Source organism: Dendropsophus ebraccatus, chromosome 1 (assembly GCF_027789765.1).
Source record: "Dendropsophus ebraccatus isolate aDenEbr1 chromosome 1, aDenEbr1.pat, whole genome shotgun sequence".
Lineage (NCBI taxonomy): Eukaryota > Metazoa > Chordata > Amphibia > Anura > Hylidae > Dendropsophus > Dendropsophus ebraccatus.
In genome coordinates this window covers 9631420-9650033 of record NC_091454.1, presented here as the reverse complement: position 1 = coordinate 9650033, position 18614 = coordinate 9631420, and the positions used below count along the sequence as shown (strand labels likewise).

Sequence of the window (18614 nt, the reverse complement as noted above, 5' to 3'; positions counted from 1 at the left end):
AGAGACATCTCATAATACAATCAGGTCCATAAGACACCGCTATAATAAGAGACATCTCATAATACAATCAGGTCCATAAGACACCGCTATAATAGACATCTCATAATACAATCAGGTCCATACGACACCGCTATAATAAGAGACATCACATAATACAACCAGCCCATACGACACCGCTATAATAAGAGACATCACATAATACAACCGGCCCATACGTGTGTGTGAGAGACAGCGCTATAATAAGAGACATCACATAATACAACCGGCCCATACGTGTGTGTGAGAAAGACACCGCTATAATAAGAGACATCACATAATACAACCAGCCCATACGACACCGCTATAATAAGAGACATCACATAATACAACCGGCCCATACGTGTGTGGGAAAGACACCGCTATAATAAGAGACATCACATAATACAACCAGGTCCATGCAACACCGCTATAATAAGAGACATCTCATAATACAACCAGGTCCATACGACACCGCTATAATAAGAGACATCACATAATACAATCAGGTCCATACGACACCGCTATAATAAGAGACATCTCATAATACAACCAGGCCCATACGTGTGGGGGAAAGACACCGCTATAATAAGAGACATCACATAATGCGAAAGACAGTGCTATAATAAGAGACATCACATAATACAACCAGGTCCATACGACACCGCTATAATAAGAGACATCACATAATACAACCAGGTCCATACGACACCGCTATAATAAGAGACATCACATAATACAACCAGCCCATACAACACCACTATAATAAGAGATATCACATAATACAACCAGCCCATACGACACCGCTATAATAAGAGACATCACATAATACGAAAGACAGCGCTATAATAAGAGACATCACATAATACAACCAGCCCATACGACACCGCTATAATAAGAGACATCACATAATACAATCAGGTCCATACAACATCATATAATACAATGCGGCCCATAATACACCGCTATAATAAGAGACATCACATAATACAACCAGGCCCATACGTGTGTTTGAGAAAGACACCGCTATAATAAGAGACATCATATAATACAACGCGGCCCATACGACACCGCTATAATAAGAGACATCATATAATACAACGCGGCCCATACGACACCGCTATAATAAGAGACATCACATAATACAACCAGGTCCATACGACACCGCTATAATAAGAGACATCACATAATACAACCATACGTGTGGGAAAGACACCGCTATAATAAGAGACATCTCATGATACAACCGGACAGGGAGGAGGGCGGCTGTGAGGTAAACACCAACCACTGTGTCTGGCTTATCAAATACAAATACTGTATGTAAACTATATGGCAGTAGTATGTGGACTACATGGAGTAGTATTATGTGGGAACATTGGTATAGGGGGCATTATTTGAGAGCACTAGGGTGGTATTATATTACCTGTATGTGGCAGTATTATGTGGGGTCTATAGGGGCCATTATTTGGGAACACTACAGTGGTATTATATTACCTGTATGTGACAGTATTATGTGGGGTCTATAGGGGGCATTATTTATTACCTGTATGTGACAGTACTATGTGTGGAAATATAATGTGGGCTCCAGGCACCAGGTCGGTACTGTATGTGGTCTTCATGCCACTTATCGCCACGTGTTGCAAACTGACTGGGACATAGAGGGAGATTTATGGCGCTGTCTTGTCATAGGATCCTTTGTTGCCCATAGCAACCAATCAACCAATCACAGCTCCCATAGCAACCAATTACAGCTCAGCTTTCACTTCTCTTCTATTTCTCTGGTAAAATGTGATTGGTTGCTATGGGAGCTGTGATTAGTTGCTATGGGTTACCAATAATATTGTTATAAGACAGCGCCATTGCTGCGTATTATTATGTGGTAGTATTATATAGGATGGCTATAGCATTAATATCAGGGCATTTATAATGTGGGACGTGTGGTAGTTTTAAGGCGGTATTATTTGGGGCCTATTTAGTATATTTGGTGGTATTATAAAAGCAGTATATGGCAGTCTTATGTGAGAATGATATGGTAGTAATATGTGGACTATATGGGATAGTATTATCTGTGTTTTATCTGGTTACTGCATATGGCAGAATTATATGAGGTCTGGTAATATGATGCGGGCTGTTTTAGGTAGTATTATTAGGAAACTAGTGATATTATATAATCAGTAAATTGAAGTATTATGTGGGAACTATATGGCAGTATCATGTGGAATATATGCAGTAGTATTATATAAGGCTATTATCTGGATAGCAGTATTATTTGGAATCTATATGGCTGTATTATGTGGCAGGGGGTATTATTTGGGTAGTATATGGTGATATTTGGGCTATTATATAAGCTATATATGGCTGTATTATGGAATAAGTATATGGCAGTATTACATAAGCTCTTTACATGAGTATGATTTGGTTACTGTATCCTATTTGAGCATTGTATGGCGGAATTATATAGGTTGTATGTATGACAGTATTTTCTTAGCAGAATAAAGTGAATGTAAACCGTAGTGATGTGGCGGTTTGTGTCCAGATGGTAAGAACCTATAAGCCGGCGCCAGTGTAATATACCGCCCGCAGACAACACCGCCCTATAGGAAGTTATAAAATACTTAGGATAATTGGTAAATAACGGGGTCTGGCCGAGACTTCAAGGAGACAAATAACCTGATCATTAAGGAGCGAGCGGGTGATTATCTACCAGGATATAACTAATGGGTGAGGAAACATCACATGTAAGTATGTGAACCCCACACGGCAGTCAGGGACACAGGGAAGGTGACCGGCTTATCCTTCTATTATTATAGCTATTGTATTGTATACTAGTCATCACACAGCCCTGTATACTCATCATCACACAGCACTGTATACTCACCATCACACAGCACTGTATACTCACCATCACACAGCCCTGTATACTCATCATCACACAGCCCTGTATACTCATCATCACACAGCACTGTATACTCACCATCACACAGCCCTGTATACTCACCATCACACAGCCCTGTATACTCACCATCACACAGCACTGTATACTCACCATCACACAGCCCTGTATACTCACCATTACACAGCCCTGTATACTCATCATCACACAGCCCTGTATACTCATCATCACACAGCACTGTATACTCACCATCACACGGCCCTGTATATTCACCATCACACAGCACTGTATACTCATCATCACACAGCACTGCATATTCACCATCACACAGCACTGTATACTCATCATCACACAGCACTGTATACTCACCATCACACAGCACTGTATACTCACCATCACACAGCCCTGTATACTCATCATCACACAGCCCTGTATACTCATCATCACACGGCACTGTATACTCACCATCACACGGCCCTGCATATTCACCATCACACAGCCCTGTATACTCATCATCACACAGCACTGTATACTCACCATCACACAGCCCTGTATACTCATCATCACACAGCCCTGTATACTCATCATCACACAGCACTGTATACTCACCATCACACAGCACTGTATACTCACCATCACACAGCCCTGTATACTCATCATCACACAGCCCTGTATACTCATCATCACACAGAACTGTATACTCATCATCACACAGCACTGTATACTCATCATCACACAGCCCTGTATACTCATCATCACACAGAACTGTATACTCATCATCACACAGAACTGTATACTCATCATCACACAGCCCTGTATACTCATCATCACACAGCATTGTTGACTCCCAGCAATATTACTGGCTCCTGTGCTCCCAGTCAGAGGACTACCACCCCCATCATCCAAAAGATCGTCCCGCTGTTTATTCTGCAGAGATCAGTTTCCTGAAGAGATCAGCACAGGGCAAAGGTCAACTGAGCAATCCACTCCTCGTTTTCATGAAGTTTCAGCCACTAGGTGTCACTGCTGTATTATAGAAATACATTGTAACACTGTGTAACCACCACTAGGTGTCGCTGCTGAATTATGGAGATACATTGTAACACTCTGTATCCACCACTAGGTGTCACTGCTGAATTATAGACATATATTGTAACACTCTGTAACCACCACTAGAGGCGCTGTGCCTGCTCAGGAAATGGTGAATTAGCAGTGGAGTAAAGCATCAATCTATCATAAACTGGCTGTATCAACAACACATGGTCTCAACATTGCCATCTAGTGGTAAAACATTAAACTGTTTATAACTCTGTAGGGTAACTCAAGATGGCACAACATTTCAAACTATGGGCCTCACTTTTTAGGAATGACCTTCAATGCCCCGGGAACCAGGTGTTGCTGCGTAGCCCGATCCTTAGCTGCTCACCATAGAGATAGACAGAAACACATGAGAACGGGGCCCTTTAAGAGTGTCCTCGCTCCAAGGCGTTCCTGGAGAGAGTCACATCTGGCCTCCAGGGACCTGCGGTTTTCTGTGAATTTTTATTTTTACCCTCATAATTCTGCCAGAAATGTCATGTGTCTCTTGGTCCTAGAAATGGCAAATACCGCCAAACTGTGCAGAAGAGCAACATCTGTCTCCCAGACGTGAAGAAAGAGAAGACGTATCCTGTAAATTATTACCAGCTGCCCCGTCTGAGGATTAGTAGTTATAGTAGATAGGGAGCAGTATTATAGTAGTTATATTCCTGTATATAGGGGGCAGTATTATACTAGTTATATTCCTGTATATAGGGGCAGTATTATAGTAGTTATATTCCTGTATATAGGGAGCAGTATTATAGTAGTTATATTCCTGTATATAGGAGCAGTGTTATAGTAGTTATATTCCTGTATATAGGAGCAGTATTATAGTAGTTATATTCCTGTATATAGGGGGCAGTATTATACTAGTTATATTCCTGTATATAGGAGCAGTATTATAGCAGTTATATTCCTGTATATAGGAGCAGTATTATAGTAGTTATATTCCTGTATATAGGAGCAGTATTATAGTAGTTATATTCCTGTATATAGGAGGCAATTTTTATTGATATAAAACAAACATAAATACAGAAATACTTTTCCATCAGAATAAATAAATAAATGATCATACAGTATAACTTATACTTGTACAAAGGAAAATGAAATTATACTAATTGTACCTTAAGTGCATTTTAACTAAAGGGGAAAAGAAAAAGAAGTAAGTAATAGCCTCCGTCACTATATACAATATACAATACATTAGTCCAGATGGACGTTCCTCCATAATTTGATGTTCTCCCCTTTTTTACTGACCTCTAGTGCCTGGATCCACCTGAGCTCTGACAGAATGAGGGATATGGCTTTGCTGTGATTGAATGGCTCACTATGGACAGAGACTCTTGTTCTTGTGTGCCAGTGGTAATATTTGATCACAGAGATGATAAGATACAGGGTCCCCCGGTTGATATTATACCCATTAGATGTGACCCCATAGATGATTTCCGGGTATTTCAGGGACTGTAATGTGGGGATCTTTAGCTTGGTGGATATGTCACATCAGATTTTCCGTCCACCCCAACACTCTGAGATGAAGTGAAGCATAGTCTCCTCCTGCTGACAACCCAAGGGACACATGCGATCTGACACACTGAGGAACTTTAGATTTCCCCTGACAAAAAGCTTCCCCTGTAATGATAACCAAGCAATATCCCAGAACTTAGGGGGGAGCCGCGGACCATTGAGAAGCCGCAGACTGTCATGCAAGATGGTAGTTGGACAGTCCCTAAGTACAGGCTGTACACTGTAGAACGTCCTACACACTCTGGAGTATAGATCTTTCCTGGTTTTACTCTCAATGAAACACTTATCAATACTCCATTTCTTCAGACATCGTATTCCGTACTCCAGATACTGGGGGAGGTGTCCAGGAGTCAATCTCCCCCTCTTAAGACTGCCGCCTCGCATCCAAGATTCTGCAAAAGGCAATATCCAGTCCCTGATACTATTCACCCACAGAGGACTGTTATTTGAGTCCAGGCAACCAAAATTTACTTTAAGAAACATGGAGTCAAAGAACACCCTTGGATTTAACATATCTAGCCCACCCTTTCTCCTCTGCAGGTAGGTTATCCCTCTTTTTACTGGGTTCAACCTGTTCCCCCATAAGAGCTGGAAGAACAGGCTAAAGAGCCTAGCCGAGGAAGATTCTGGCAAAGGAAAGACAACAGAGACGTACAAGAAGACGGGGACCAGGTAAGTCTTCAACATTGAGATCCGCTCTCTATAGGTCAGCCTCCAGTTCTTCCACCGCTGAACCTTTACATTTCCGGCTTCCAACTTTTCCTCCCAATTTAGCCTGGAATTGTCATCCCTCCCAAATTTAACCCCTAAGATCTTAATATGGGTGGAGCCCTTGGCAAACTGCGGCAGATCAAAATCTGGGTCTGTATTCAATGTCCAGAAAGCTTGACTCTTCTCAAGGTTGACCAGAGACCCTGAGGCCTCCGAGTAGCTTCTGATGGCTGCAGACAACATCTCCACCTCACGAGGCTCAGATATTACTACAGTCACATCATCCGCATAGGCAACAACATCCAGGGGCAAGCAATGGGGGACTGGTACCCCCTGAAAACCACACCGCTGCAGTGATCTCAGGAACGGATCGATAGCAAACACATACAGCAGTGGACTCAGGGGACAGCCCTGTCGCACCCCTGCCTCAACCCTGAACGTGCCACCCTGCCAACCATTGATCAGAGGAAAGCTCTCAGCCTCACAGTACAAAGTTCTCAGCCAATCTATAAATTGTCCCGGAATACCGTACTTTGATAAAGTGGCCCATAGATACGCATGATCTACTCTGTCAAAGGCTTTAGCCTGGTCCAGACCAACAACATATCTCCCACACCCAAGGGCTTTACATCTCTCAAACATCTCCCTGATGGAGAGCACCGCTCCAGAGATGTTCCGCCCTTTTACCGTGCCATTCTGACAGCCTGCCAACAGTGCCGGGGACAAACAAACTAATCTAGAGAACAGAATTTTTGCCAGAATCTTCCTGTCGACATTCAAGAGGGCAATTGGCCTCCAGTTCTTGATGTCGCTAGGGTCTTTACCTTTAGACAGCAGAATTAGCGATGAAACCCTCATGGATGGAGGCATCAGGTGATTTTCTAGACAATCTCTATATACATCCACGAGGATTGGAGCCAAGAGGTCTCTGAATTTCTTGTAGAATTCTGCTGTTATCCCATCTGGACCTGGTGCCTTCTTCAGATGTAACTTATCAATGGCCTCTTTGACCTCCTCTACCGTTAACTCTGCTGTCAAAGGAGAAAAGTCCAAATTATTAGTATCAGGGAGCGGAGTTGCCTCCAAGAATTGGGTAACTTTTTCCTTATCCAAAGCCTTCCTCTGAAACAAGTCAGTATAGTAGGATCTCACGACCCCCAAGATACCCTCCCGAGATTCCTGCAAAACACCCTGGGAGCCAGTGAGACCCGAGATTAATTTCTTTGCCACCCGCTCCCGGCAATTCTCAAAGGGATCAGGAGACCCTAAGGACCCATAATCCCGTTCAACCACCAGGGAGGTATACCTGCTATACTGATACTGCCTTATCTCAGATTTCAGCCGGTCAATCCTTTGTTGGTCACCCCCACCCGACGAATAGAGTGACTCCAATTCTTTGCGCAGTCTTAGATACTGGCCATACTTACTCTTCCCTCTCTTAATAGACAGTTTCTTCAAGATGGAGCGGATCTCCTCCTTGACATCCTCCCACCAGTCAGCCATGTTGTCATAGAAGTCCACTCTCTCAAGTTGGTTCTGGAGGAGGGAGTGAACACAACGCTGGACATAAACGTCATCCAGGAGGCTGGAATTAAGTTTCCATAACCCTCTACCGAGATCTGGACGTTTAGCGACTCCCAGGCAGAAACACAAGGCCAGGTGGTCGGAGTATGGGACGGCTTTCTCACTTATCCCGCTAACAGTTTCCGTGGGATTCACAAACGCCAGATCTATTCTACTCCTCCTGTCACCACAGCAGTATGTGAATTTCGGCCTCCTCCCACCCTGTGCAAACACATCACTCAGACCAGCCTGCAAAATGATGTTATTAAGGACTGTAGAGTCCCTGACCACAGCTCTGCCGGAGGACCTGTCACCTGATGACCGGGCAACGTTAAAGTCTCCAGCTAATACAACGGGCATAGAGGTAAACAGGTATGGCTTCACCTCATTAAACACATGGATCCTTTCAGTCACTGTCTGTGGGCCATAGATGTTAATAAACCTCAGCCGTCTGCTATGGACAGTGACCTCAAGGACCAGACACCTCCCCATAACAACCTCAGTCATCCTATGTACAGTCACGTCAGTTGTAGTAAACAATATGGCTACTCCAGCATAAGGCTCTACAGCCAGAGACCAAAAGGACGGACCAGATGTCCAATCTCTCTGGGCCTCAGACAACAGTCCAGATGACGTCAGACGTGTCTCTTGTAAGAAGATGACATCAGCATTCAGGTGTCTCAGATGGTCGTATACCGCATGTCTTGTTCTTCTTACTTTTATACTGTTGGCATTACTGGAGATGATGTTTAATGAGAACCCAGCCATGAGAAGACAATAGAAGACTATATTGGTGACTGTCATCATCACATGTCAGAGTCGCTGTCTCTACCTCCAGTCTCCATATCTGACTGTGTCGGAGTCTCTACAGTAGGTGTTTTCTTTTTTGTGCGGGGGAGCCCTGTGTCCTCTTCACACTCTTTATCTATCCTTCCTAGCTCTTTCTCATAGTCACCATCTGATTCTGAGAGGACATCATATCTATTAGATAAGACCATGACTCCATCACCGCTAGTGACTGGTTTCTTGGCCCTCTGGCCTGCGCTGGGACTCTCCTCAGGTTTTCGGGTGGACGGGTCTTTTTTCTTCCTCTTATTGCACTTAATTTCCTCAGATACAGATGGTGACCTAGAGGAGACTGTCTGTGACTGCTGTTGGTCTGAGGTGGCCTCTATGGGTGCTTGTACCCCCTCTGTGCGTCTCTGTACCCCCTGTGTGTGTGCTTGCACCCCCTCTGATGATGGACCTGGTGTTACATTGTCTGACCCCCGCTGGACCTCCTGTCTGGTCAGTACTGTCCCTGATATTAGAGCCTCCTCCTCTAAGACGTCTGTCGCTGCCAGCAAGTCCTGGTCAGGGAGGTCTCCACATATATTGTGCCAGGCATCTGGGCATTCCCTGTGCGGGTGGCCAATCTTACCACATAGGTTACAGCGGATGTTTTTGCAGATGGAACTGACATGGCCGACCTCCCCACACAGGTTGCACCTCAGCACCGTGCACACACTCGCCACATGACCCAGTTTACCACACTTGAAGCATTTCCTGGGCTGCCCAGGATAGAAACAGACCCCCTTCTCCCTCCCAATAAAGAAGGAATTGGGGAGATGCAGCGTGATGTTATTATGCTGCCGTAGTTTCACCAGTGCCCGCCACCCTCCAGTCCAGATCCCATCATCGTCACGGGCTTTGGTGAGGTCAGACATGAGGTCACAGTGTCGCCTGAGCCATACCACTATATCCTGGGGGGGAACAGACTCATTCCAGAAGATGATATTTACCGTGGCCGTATCAGGCTTAGAAATGGGAATGAGGATGAACTTACTCCAGTTGTCTGTGTCCCTAAACCTGGGAAACTGCGCCCAAAACCGATCCAGACTGGACATGAGCTTAAAGCTAACGTCATAGCCCTGTCTGTCTGGAAGGTTTATTACGGCCAGGATGTCGGCTGGTGAGAACCCCATCTGGTGGCACAGGAGCTCCCGGATCACCAGTCTCCTGGCAGGGAGGTCTTCCTTGTTGCCCTTATGCTTGAACCTCACCACGTTCCTCCTCTTAAACGCCTGGCCGGTATAATGGGCACTGGGGGTGAATGATGGGGCACCCCGACTCCAGGCGTTTCTGGGGGGTTCCTGACGGGGGGCACTCAGGGGCTTTAGGTTGAGGATCTGTACTAGAGGGGGCAGCCTCAACATGTGGGGGTAATGGGGGGAAATCACATGCAACATTATTTTTAACCTCCTCCACCCCATCAACCATGGCATCATCAGATGGTTCCATGTCCCACACAGACTGCGTATCCCCTCCAACCCCTGACCCCTCAGGTACACCATGACCACCACTACTGTCCACAGTCTGACACCCAGATAATTGTCCACAGTCCTGCTGCTGGGCAGTGTTGGCTGGGACTTGTGGTGCCGATGTTGCTTCTCCTGGGACTTGTAGTCCATGTGCTGCTACCTGAGGGTTATGTACACCAGGATTAACATTACTGCCCACAGTCTCACACACAGATGACTCTCCACACTCTCCAATGTCCTGCTGTTGTACAGTGTTGGCTGGGATTTGTAGTGCATGTGGTTGTCCCTGCTGGTCTTTTTTCTCCTTCTGGAACACAAAGCTTGGGGCCTGCAGGATGACACGTGGCCCTCGCTGGGACATAGACGCAGCGTCTGAGGGTCTGGACTGGGATGATACAGTCTGAGCTTGGGCAGCAAAGCGTTCCTGGTTGTGGTAAGTCTCAGCCAGAGGCCCCATCCTCTCCAGGACACAGTCCATCTCCCTCACCACATCAGCCAGCTCAATGCTCAGTGAGTGCAGCTTAGCATCATACAAGGTGTTACTCTCTGGTTGCACAGTTTTTAGATTGTAAATACAGTCAATCTGCATTTGCAGCATTTGTTTATGGTGTTTAAGCTCCCCCATCCTCCTTACCAGACCTGGGATCTCCTCCGCCATCTGCAGCTCAGGTGCTCTCTCTGGCTCCTTCTCTGCTGCTGCTGGTCTCTCTGGCTCCTTCTCTGCTGGTGTAGGCCTCTGTGGTCTCTCAGGCTGTTTGCAGTCACCTGGTTCCAGCTTTGTTGCAGATCTGGTCTTGCCTTGACCCACCATCCTGGAGACCATCACCTGCTGCCTGATGTTCTCCTGCAGGGTCTGTCTCTCCAGAGATGTCCTCTTCTGTCTGGGTGCAGGAGTGGGGGGCTGTGCACCTGCTGCTTCTCCTGCTTGTCTGACCATGTGCTCACCTTGCTGGCTTTGCCTTGGGCTTCCTGCTGCTGCTGCTGCTGTTTTTTCACTGACTTCCATCTTGTTATCTTTCAGTTTACTTGTGCTTCTTACGTTCTTTTGATTACTAGAAACTTTGGGATTTTCATCCACCTTAGAAAGAGCTTGGGAGTTGTCTCCCAGTGTAGGCCTTGGAGCCTGGGCCTCGCTTGGGGAGCTTCCCCACCCAGGGTGGCCCCGCCCTGGGCTTTCTCCAGGCATCAGAGCTATGCAGGAGAGCTACCAACACACCTCCTCACAGGTAGGAGGCAGTATTATACTAGTTATATTCCTGTATATAGGAGCAATATTATAGTAGTTATATTCCTGTATATAGGAGCAGTATTATAGTAGTTATATTCTTGTATATAGGAGCAGTATTACATACCTCCCAACTTTTGCAAAGAGCAAAGAGGGACATGTGCGCCGCGGTCCCCATAGCCACGCCCCCATAGCGGCCCTCCATAGCCACGCCCCCATAGCAACCCTCCATAGCCACGCCCCCATAGCAACCCTCCATAGCCACTCCCCTACAGTCACCACATGCTGCTGACTGAATAGTGCCCTATACAGTATCCAATCCAGCCAAAAATGCCCTATATAGTATCCAATCCCCCATTATAGTGCCCCACATAGTATCCAATGCCCCCATATAGTGCCCCCATATAGTGCCCCACATAGAATCCAATCCCCCACATAGTGCCCCACATAGTATCCAATGCCCCCACATAGTATCCAATGCCCCCATATAGTGCCCCACATAGTATCCAATGCCCCCATATAGTGCCCCACATAGTATCCAATGCCCCCATATAGTGCCCCACATAGTAGCCAATGCCCCCACATAGTGCCCCACATAGTAGCCAATGCCCCCACATAGTGCCCCACATAGTAGCCAATGCCCCCATATAGTGCCCCACATAGTATCCAATGCCCCCATATAGTGCCCCACATAGTAGCCAATGCCCCCATATAGTGCCCCACATAGTAGCCAATGCCCCCATATAGTGCCCCACATAGTAGCCAATCCCCCCATATAGTGCCCCACATAGTAGCCAATCCCCCATATAGTGCCCCACATAGTAGCTAATCCCCATATAGTGCCCCACATAGTAGCCAATCCCCCATATAGTGCCCCACATAGTAGCCAATCCTCATATAGTGCCCCACATAGTAGCCAATGCCCCCATATAGTGACCCACATAGTAGCCAATCCCCCATATAGTGCCCCACATAGTAGCTAATCCCCATATAGTGCCCCACATAGTAGCCAATCCCCCATATAGTGCCCCACATAGTAGCCAATCCTCATATAGTGCCCCACATAGTAGCCAATGCCCCCATATAGTGCCCCACATAGTAGCCAATCCCCCATATAGTGCCCCACATAGTAGCTAATCCCCATATAGTGCCCCACATAGTAGCCAATCCCCCATATAGTGCCCCACATAGTAGCCAATCCCCATATAGTGCCCCACATAGTAGCCAATGCCCCCATATAGTGCCCCACATAGTAGCCAATCCCCCATATAGTGCCCCACATAGTAGCCAATCCTCATATAGTGCCCCACATAGTAGCCAATGCCCCCATATAGTGCCCCACATAGTAGCCAATCCCCCATATAGTGCCCCACATAGTAGCCAATCCCCATATAGTGCCCCACATAGTAGCCAATCCCCCATATAGTGCCCCACATAGTAGCCAATCCCCATATAGTGCCCCACATAGTAGCCAATGCCCCCATATAGTGCCCCACATAGTAGCCAATCCCCCATATAGTGCCCCACATAGTAGCCAATCCCCCATATAGTGCCCCACATAGTAGCCAATCCCCCATATAGTGCCCCACTGAGTAGCCAATCCCCCATATAGTGCCCCACATAGTAGCCAATCCCCATATAGTGCCCCACATAGTAGCCAATGCCCCCATATAGTGCCCCACATAGTAGCCAATCCCCCATATAGTGCCCCACATAGTAGCCAATCCCCCATATAGTGCCCCACATAGTAGCCAATCCCCCATATAGTGCCCCACTGAGTAGCCAATCCCCCATATAGTGTGGCCCCAGCGGAAAAAACAATAAACCAGTAACTCACCTGTCCGCCAGTCCCAGCAGCTCCTCTCCCGGCAGAGCGCGCACTCCCATCATCCTCCGGGGCGGGCAGCGGAGTACAGAGACACTGACTGTGCCGGAAGTGATTCATGACAGAGGCTGCAGGTCACTTCCGGTACAGTCAGTGTCTCTGTACCCCGCTGCCCGCCCCGGACGATGACGGGAGTGCGCGCCCTGCCGGGAGAGGAGCTGCTGGGGCCGGCGGACAGGTGAGTTACTGGTTTATTGTTTTTTTCGCTGGGGCCACATATAATGCAGGACACTGGGGGCCGTTCCGGGACCGCGGGACAGAACCTCGAAAACGGGACTGTCCCGCGGAATCCGGGACGGTTGGGAGGTATGGTATTATAGTAGTTATATTCCTGTATATAGGGGCAGTATTATAGTAGTTATATTCCTGTATATAGGAGCAGTATTATAGTAGTATATTCCTGTATATAGGAGCAGTATTATAGTGGTTATATTCCTGTATATAGGAGCAGTATTATAGTAGTTATATTCCTGTATATAGGAGCAGTATTATAGTAGTTATATTCCTGTATATAGGAGCAGTATTATCAGGGCTCCAGACTAAAAAATTTACCTAGGAGCCATTGGCTCCTAACCTGAAAAATTTAGGCGCCAAATAGAATATTTGGTCGCCAACATTTTAAACCATGTAAAATTAATGTTATGTTAAATGGGACTTACTGTGTGCAGAGGCCGCGGCAGCCTCCTCCTCCTTTAGATCCTTTCTTTTCTTAGTTTGTATATGGTTGTCAAGTTGCAAGTTTCCATGTTGAACGTTTTCAGTCTGACTCAGTACTTCAGCTTCACTTGGCTAGCCTTCTAATGAGGCTTACTCTTCTGAACTTGAACTTAAAGGGAACCTGTCGACCCCCGTGCCGGGGTGACAGGCTCCCAACCCCCCGTTAGAACCCCCTATACTCACCTCATCGCGCCGGGTGTCGCTTCTGAAGATGGTCGGGTCACGGAGATCTCAGCCGCTGCAGCCCGGCGTGCGCTGAGAGATGAGTCCAACGCTCATAGAGAATGACGGGAGAGTCCAGCGCTCCGTCATTCTCTATGAGCGTTGGACTCATCTCTCAGCGCGCGCCGGGCTGCAGCGGCTGAGATCTCCGTGACCCGACCATCTTCAGAAGCGGGCCCCGGCGCGATGAGGTGAGTATAGGGGGCTCTAACGGGGGGTTGGGAGCCTGTCACCCCGTCACCGGGGGTGACAGGTTCCCTTTAAAAGCTTGCAACAGTCTATACATACTGAGCTAGACTTATGACTGCAGCCATAGTGACCCCCCACAAGATGTGTATATAGATAGATATATCTCTCACCTAGTGACTAATGCAAGTGACCCCCTACAATACAGACACCTGAGGGGCCCTGATAATAATAATTGTGCATATATCTATCTCCCAGTGTCTGCAGCCAGTTTGCCCTACACTTATAGATGGCCCCCTCCCCTTATAGATGCCCCCTCTCTACCCCCATTATAGATGCCCCCTCCTCCCCCCCATTATAGATGCCCCCTCTCCCCCCCCCCTTATAGATACCCCCTCCCCTTATAGATGCCCCCTCTCCCCCCCATTATAGATGCCCCCTCTTCTCCCCCCCTTATAGATGACCCCCCCCTTATAGATGACCCCCCTCCCCTTATAGATGGCCCCCTCTCCCCCCCCCATTATAGATGCCCCCTCTTCTCCCCCCTTATAGATGACCCCCTCCCCTTATAGATGGCCCCCTCTCCCCCCCCATTATAAATGCCCCCTCTTCTCCCCCCTTATAGATACCCCCTCCCCTTATAGATGGCCCCCTCTCCCCCCCCATTATAGATGCCCCCTCTTCTCCCCCCCTTATAGATACCCCCTCCCCTTATAGATGCCCCCTCTCCCCCCCATTATAGATGCCCCCTCTTCTCCCCCCCTTATAGATACCCCCTCCCCTTATAGATGGCCCCCTCTCCCCCCCTTGAAGATGGCCCCTCTTCTCCCCCCATTATAGATGCCCCCCTTCTCTTCCCCCCATTATAAAGCCCCCCCCCTTTCCTCTATGCTAAGCAATATTTAAAAAAAAACAAACACACAAACTCACCTGACAACCCGCTCCCCCGGCGATCCTCTTCTTCTTTAGGTGCTGTCCCCGGCTGATGCGCGGCTGCCGGGGGTGTCCCATCCTATCCCCGGCAGCGCGGCGCGTCAGTGTACGCCGGGGCTGTGACTTCTGACACAGGAAGCGTCTCTGACGTGCGCTTCCTGTGCCGGAAGTCAGGGCCCCAGGCAGCTCACTGATGCGCCGCGCTGCCGGGGATAGGATGGGACACCCCCGGCAGCCGCGCATCAGCCGCGCATCTTAAAGAGACAGCGCGCCGCCGCCGGGGCCAGTCGCAAATGGCGCCCAGATTAATAAATCTGGGCGCCATTTGCAAAATGTCAGTCGCATTGGCGACCATTTTGGTCGCCATCTGGAGCCCTGTTATAGTAGTTATATTCTTGTATATAGGAGCAGTATTATAGTAGTTATATTCCTGTATATAGGAGCAGTATTATAGTAGTTATATTCCTGTATATAGGAGCAGTATTATAGTAGTTATATCCCTGTATATAGGGAGCAGTATTATAGTAGTTATATTCCTGTATATAGGAGCAGTATTATAGTAGTTATATTCCTGTATATAGGAGCAGTATTATAGTAGTTATATTCCTGTATATAGGAGCAGTATTATAGTAGTTATATTCTTGTATATAGGAGCAGTATTATAGTAGTTATATTCCTGTATATAGGGGGCAGTATTATAGTAGTTATATTCCTGTATATAAGAGCAGTATTATAGCAGTTATATTCTTGTATATAGGAGCGGTATTATAGTAGTTATATTCCTGTATATAGGAGCAGTATTATAGTAGTTATATTCCTGTATATAGGGGGCAGTATTATAGTAGTTATATTCCTGTATATAGGGAGCAGTATTATAGTAGTTATATTCCTGTATATAGGAGCAGTATTATAGTAGTTATATTCCTGTATATAGGAGGCAGTATTATAGTAGTTATATTCCTGTATATAGGAGCAGTATTATAGTAGTATATTCCTGTATATAGGAGCAGTATTATAGTAGTTATATTCCTGTATATAGGAGCAGTATTATAGTACTTATATTCTTGTATATAGGAGCAGTATTATAGTAGTTATCGGAAACTGGAGAGAAAGGAACGGCTGCACATCCCATCTATGGCTGATACTAATGCCGCTAGGCCTCTATTAAAAATCAACACCAGAGTGTCTGTATATGAATTGATCAAGCCATATTGCCCCGTGTACCACCGCGCAGGTCCTCTGGTCCACACGGGTCCCTACGCTAACTCCACACCGTGTCGGTCAGCGACCGCCAACCCCGCAAAGCATGGTGAGTGCAATACCTCATCCAGACTTGTGCTGTTTGGGGGCGACCTTCTCCGCCGGCGGTGCTGGCCGGGTTCTGGTGTGGTGTTTTTGGGTCTGGTCCTGTGGCATGGGGGTCGCAGGGCCGTCCCATGGCCCCCGTTCCCTGACTGTGCGCGCCTGCGGGCGTGGTAGCCACTGACTGGCACGGTGTGGACTTAGTGTAGGGACCCATGTGTATCAGATACCGGCACGAGGTACATGGGGCAGTATGGCTTGATCAATTCATACACAAAATTCTGATGTGTTTTTTATTTAGCCTAGCGGCACTAGTATCAGCCATAGGTGTGAGGTGCAGCACTCTGTTTCTTCACTGAACCGCATTATAGTAGTTATATTCTTGTATATAGGAGCAGTATTATAGTAGTTATATCAGCACAAGCCATTGAGGAAGTAAAGACCAGCGGCACTCACCGGGTTGATGCAGTGATGATGATTTATTGGTAAGATGTCATCTTGCAGATAAGCTCAGGGCAGGGGGAGACAGGTCCAGAGGTGCTGTGCACCGTGGCGACGGCCGTTTCGTGGGCTAACTTTCCCGCTTCGTCTAGCCTCAGGCTAGACGAAGCCTGAGGCTAGACGAAGCGGGAAAGTTAGCCCGCGAAACGGCCGTCGCCACGGTGCACAGCACCTCTGGACCTGTCTCCCCCTGCCCTGAGCTTATCTGCAAGATGACATCTTACCAATAAATCATCATCACTGCATCAACCCGGTGAGTGCCGCTGGTCTTTACTTCCTCAATGGCTTGTGCTGATTAAATGAATTGCTTTCTCATTTACGCTGAGCACCACTGTGATGCATGAATGTCACTGAGACTACTCAGTCAACAAAGACTACAACGCTCCTCATCTCACAAGGTCACTTAACCTGAATACACAAAAAGCTCCATACAAATCACGGGTTACTGATAGTGCCAACACATCTATTTGCTTGTGCTTATAGTAGTTATATTCTTGTATATAGGGGGCAGTATTGTAGTTTGAAGCTACTTTTATAGAAAGCAATATGTTTCCTTCATGCTCTGTAACCAGATCACTTTATACGTTGGCTGATCAGGATCTTGGCCGGTGTTTCTTCCCTTGTTCCGACCCGCTCGGCTTGATCACTTTGAATCTCTGACGTTTGATCAAACCTCTCAGAAATCAAAGCTGAGTGCTCCCCAGCCGCCTGTGGTGCAGCCGCGGCCTTTGATCAGGTTGTGTAGTTCGTGGCGATGGCGATGACATGTGAGGTCGTCCAGCGCTGTCTGTAGATGTCGATGATTCTCCACAGAAACAGCAGGAACTGGGAAACAAATCTGATCTTGCTAAATTTAGCAGCCGGCAGGAAACCCTCCTAGCAGGTTCAGCACGTGTCTTTCCTGTGAACGCCGAGCAGCTAGAACAGGACTGGGCCTCAGGATTCAGTCTCCTATACGACTCATGTAGATTTTTCACTTTAATTTGTGGGGGATTCTAAGTTACTATAAAGTGGTCCTCCATATCTTAAAGAAGAGTGTCTCTCACTCTGGATGACCCGTCCTGTCCACCATTACACAGATAACCCATTGATTTGAATAGACACAGTGTAATACCTAATTCCACCTGCGGCGGTGCTGTAGGGAAGCAGAAAACTTACTGCCAGGCCTCCCCACAGATCACAGCTGATCGCTGGAGGACAAAAGTTTCAAGAACTCTTAGAGCTTTCCAAAGAAGGAGCGATCCCCTTGAAAGTCGCAATAGCTGCCATGTTACATAAATCATTTTACTAAATATCTTATTTTTTTTTTCTAGGCCGAATTCTCCGAGCTCAACCTGGCATCCTACGTGAATGGCGGCTGTATGGTGGATATGCAAGTAATGAGGAACGGCACCAAGGTGGTCAGGTGGGAGGAGCTCTTAGGATGGTCACATGACATCTTGATTTTGCTGGTTTTGTAGTAATATCCCACCAAGATATCACAATATGGCCGCCCGCCTGGTGTGAGGTTGTTTGTGTCCCTTTTAAAATGATTTCTCAATAACATTTACCCCCGAA

The 18614-nt window shown here is 47.0% G+C and overlaps 1 protein-coding gene across 6 annotated transcripts in view; it reads left to right on the top strand.

The window, feature by feature from the left end:
- Positions 1–18614, top strand: part of SYN3 (synapsin III) — a 174245-nt gene that overhangs the window by 58738 nt on the left and 96893 nt on the right. For all 6 annotated transcript variants that reach the window (XM_069966574.1, XM_069966553.1, XM_069966563.1 and 3 more), the window contains one exon: positions 18371–18462. In XM_069966574.1, the coding sequence (XP_069822675.1) occupies positions 18371–18462 (92 nt within the window). The remainder of the gene's footprint in view (positions 1–18370; positions 18463–18614) is intronic.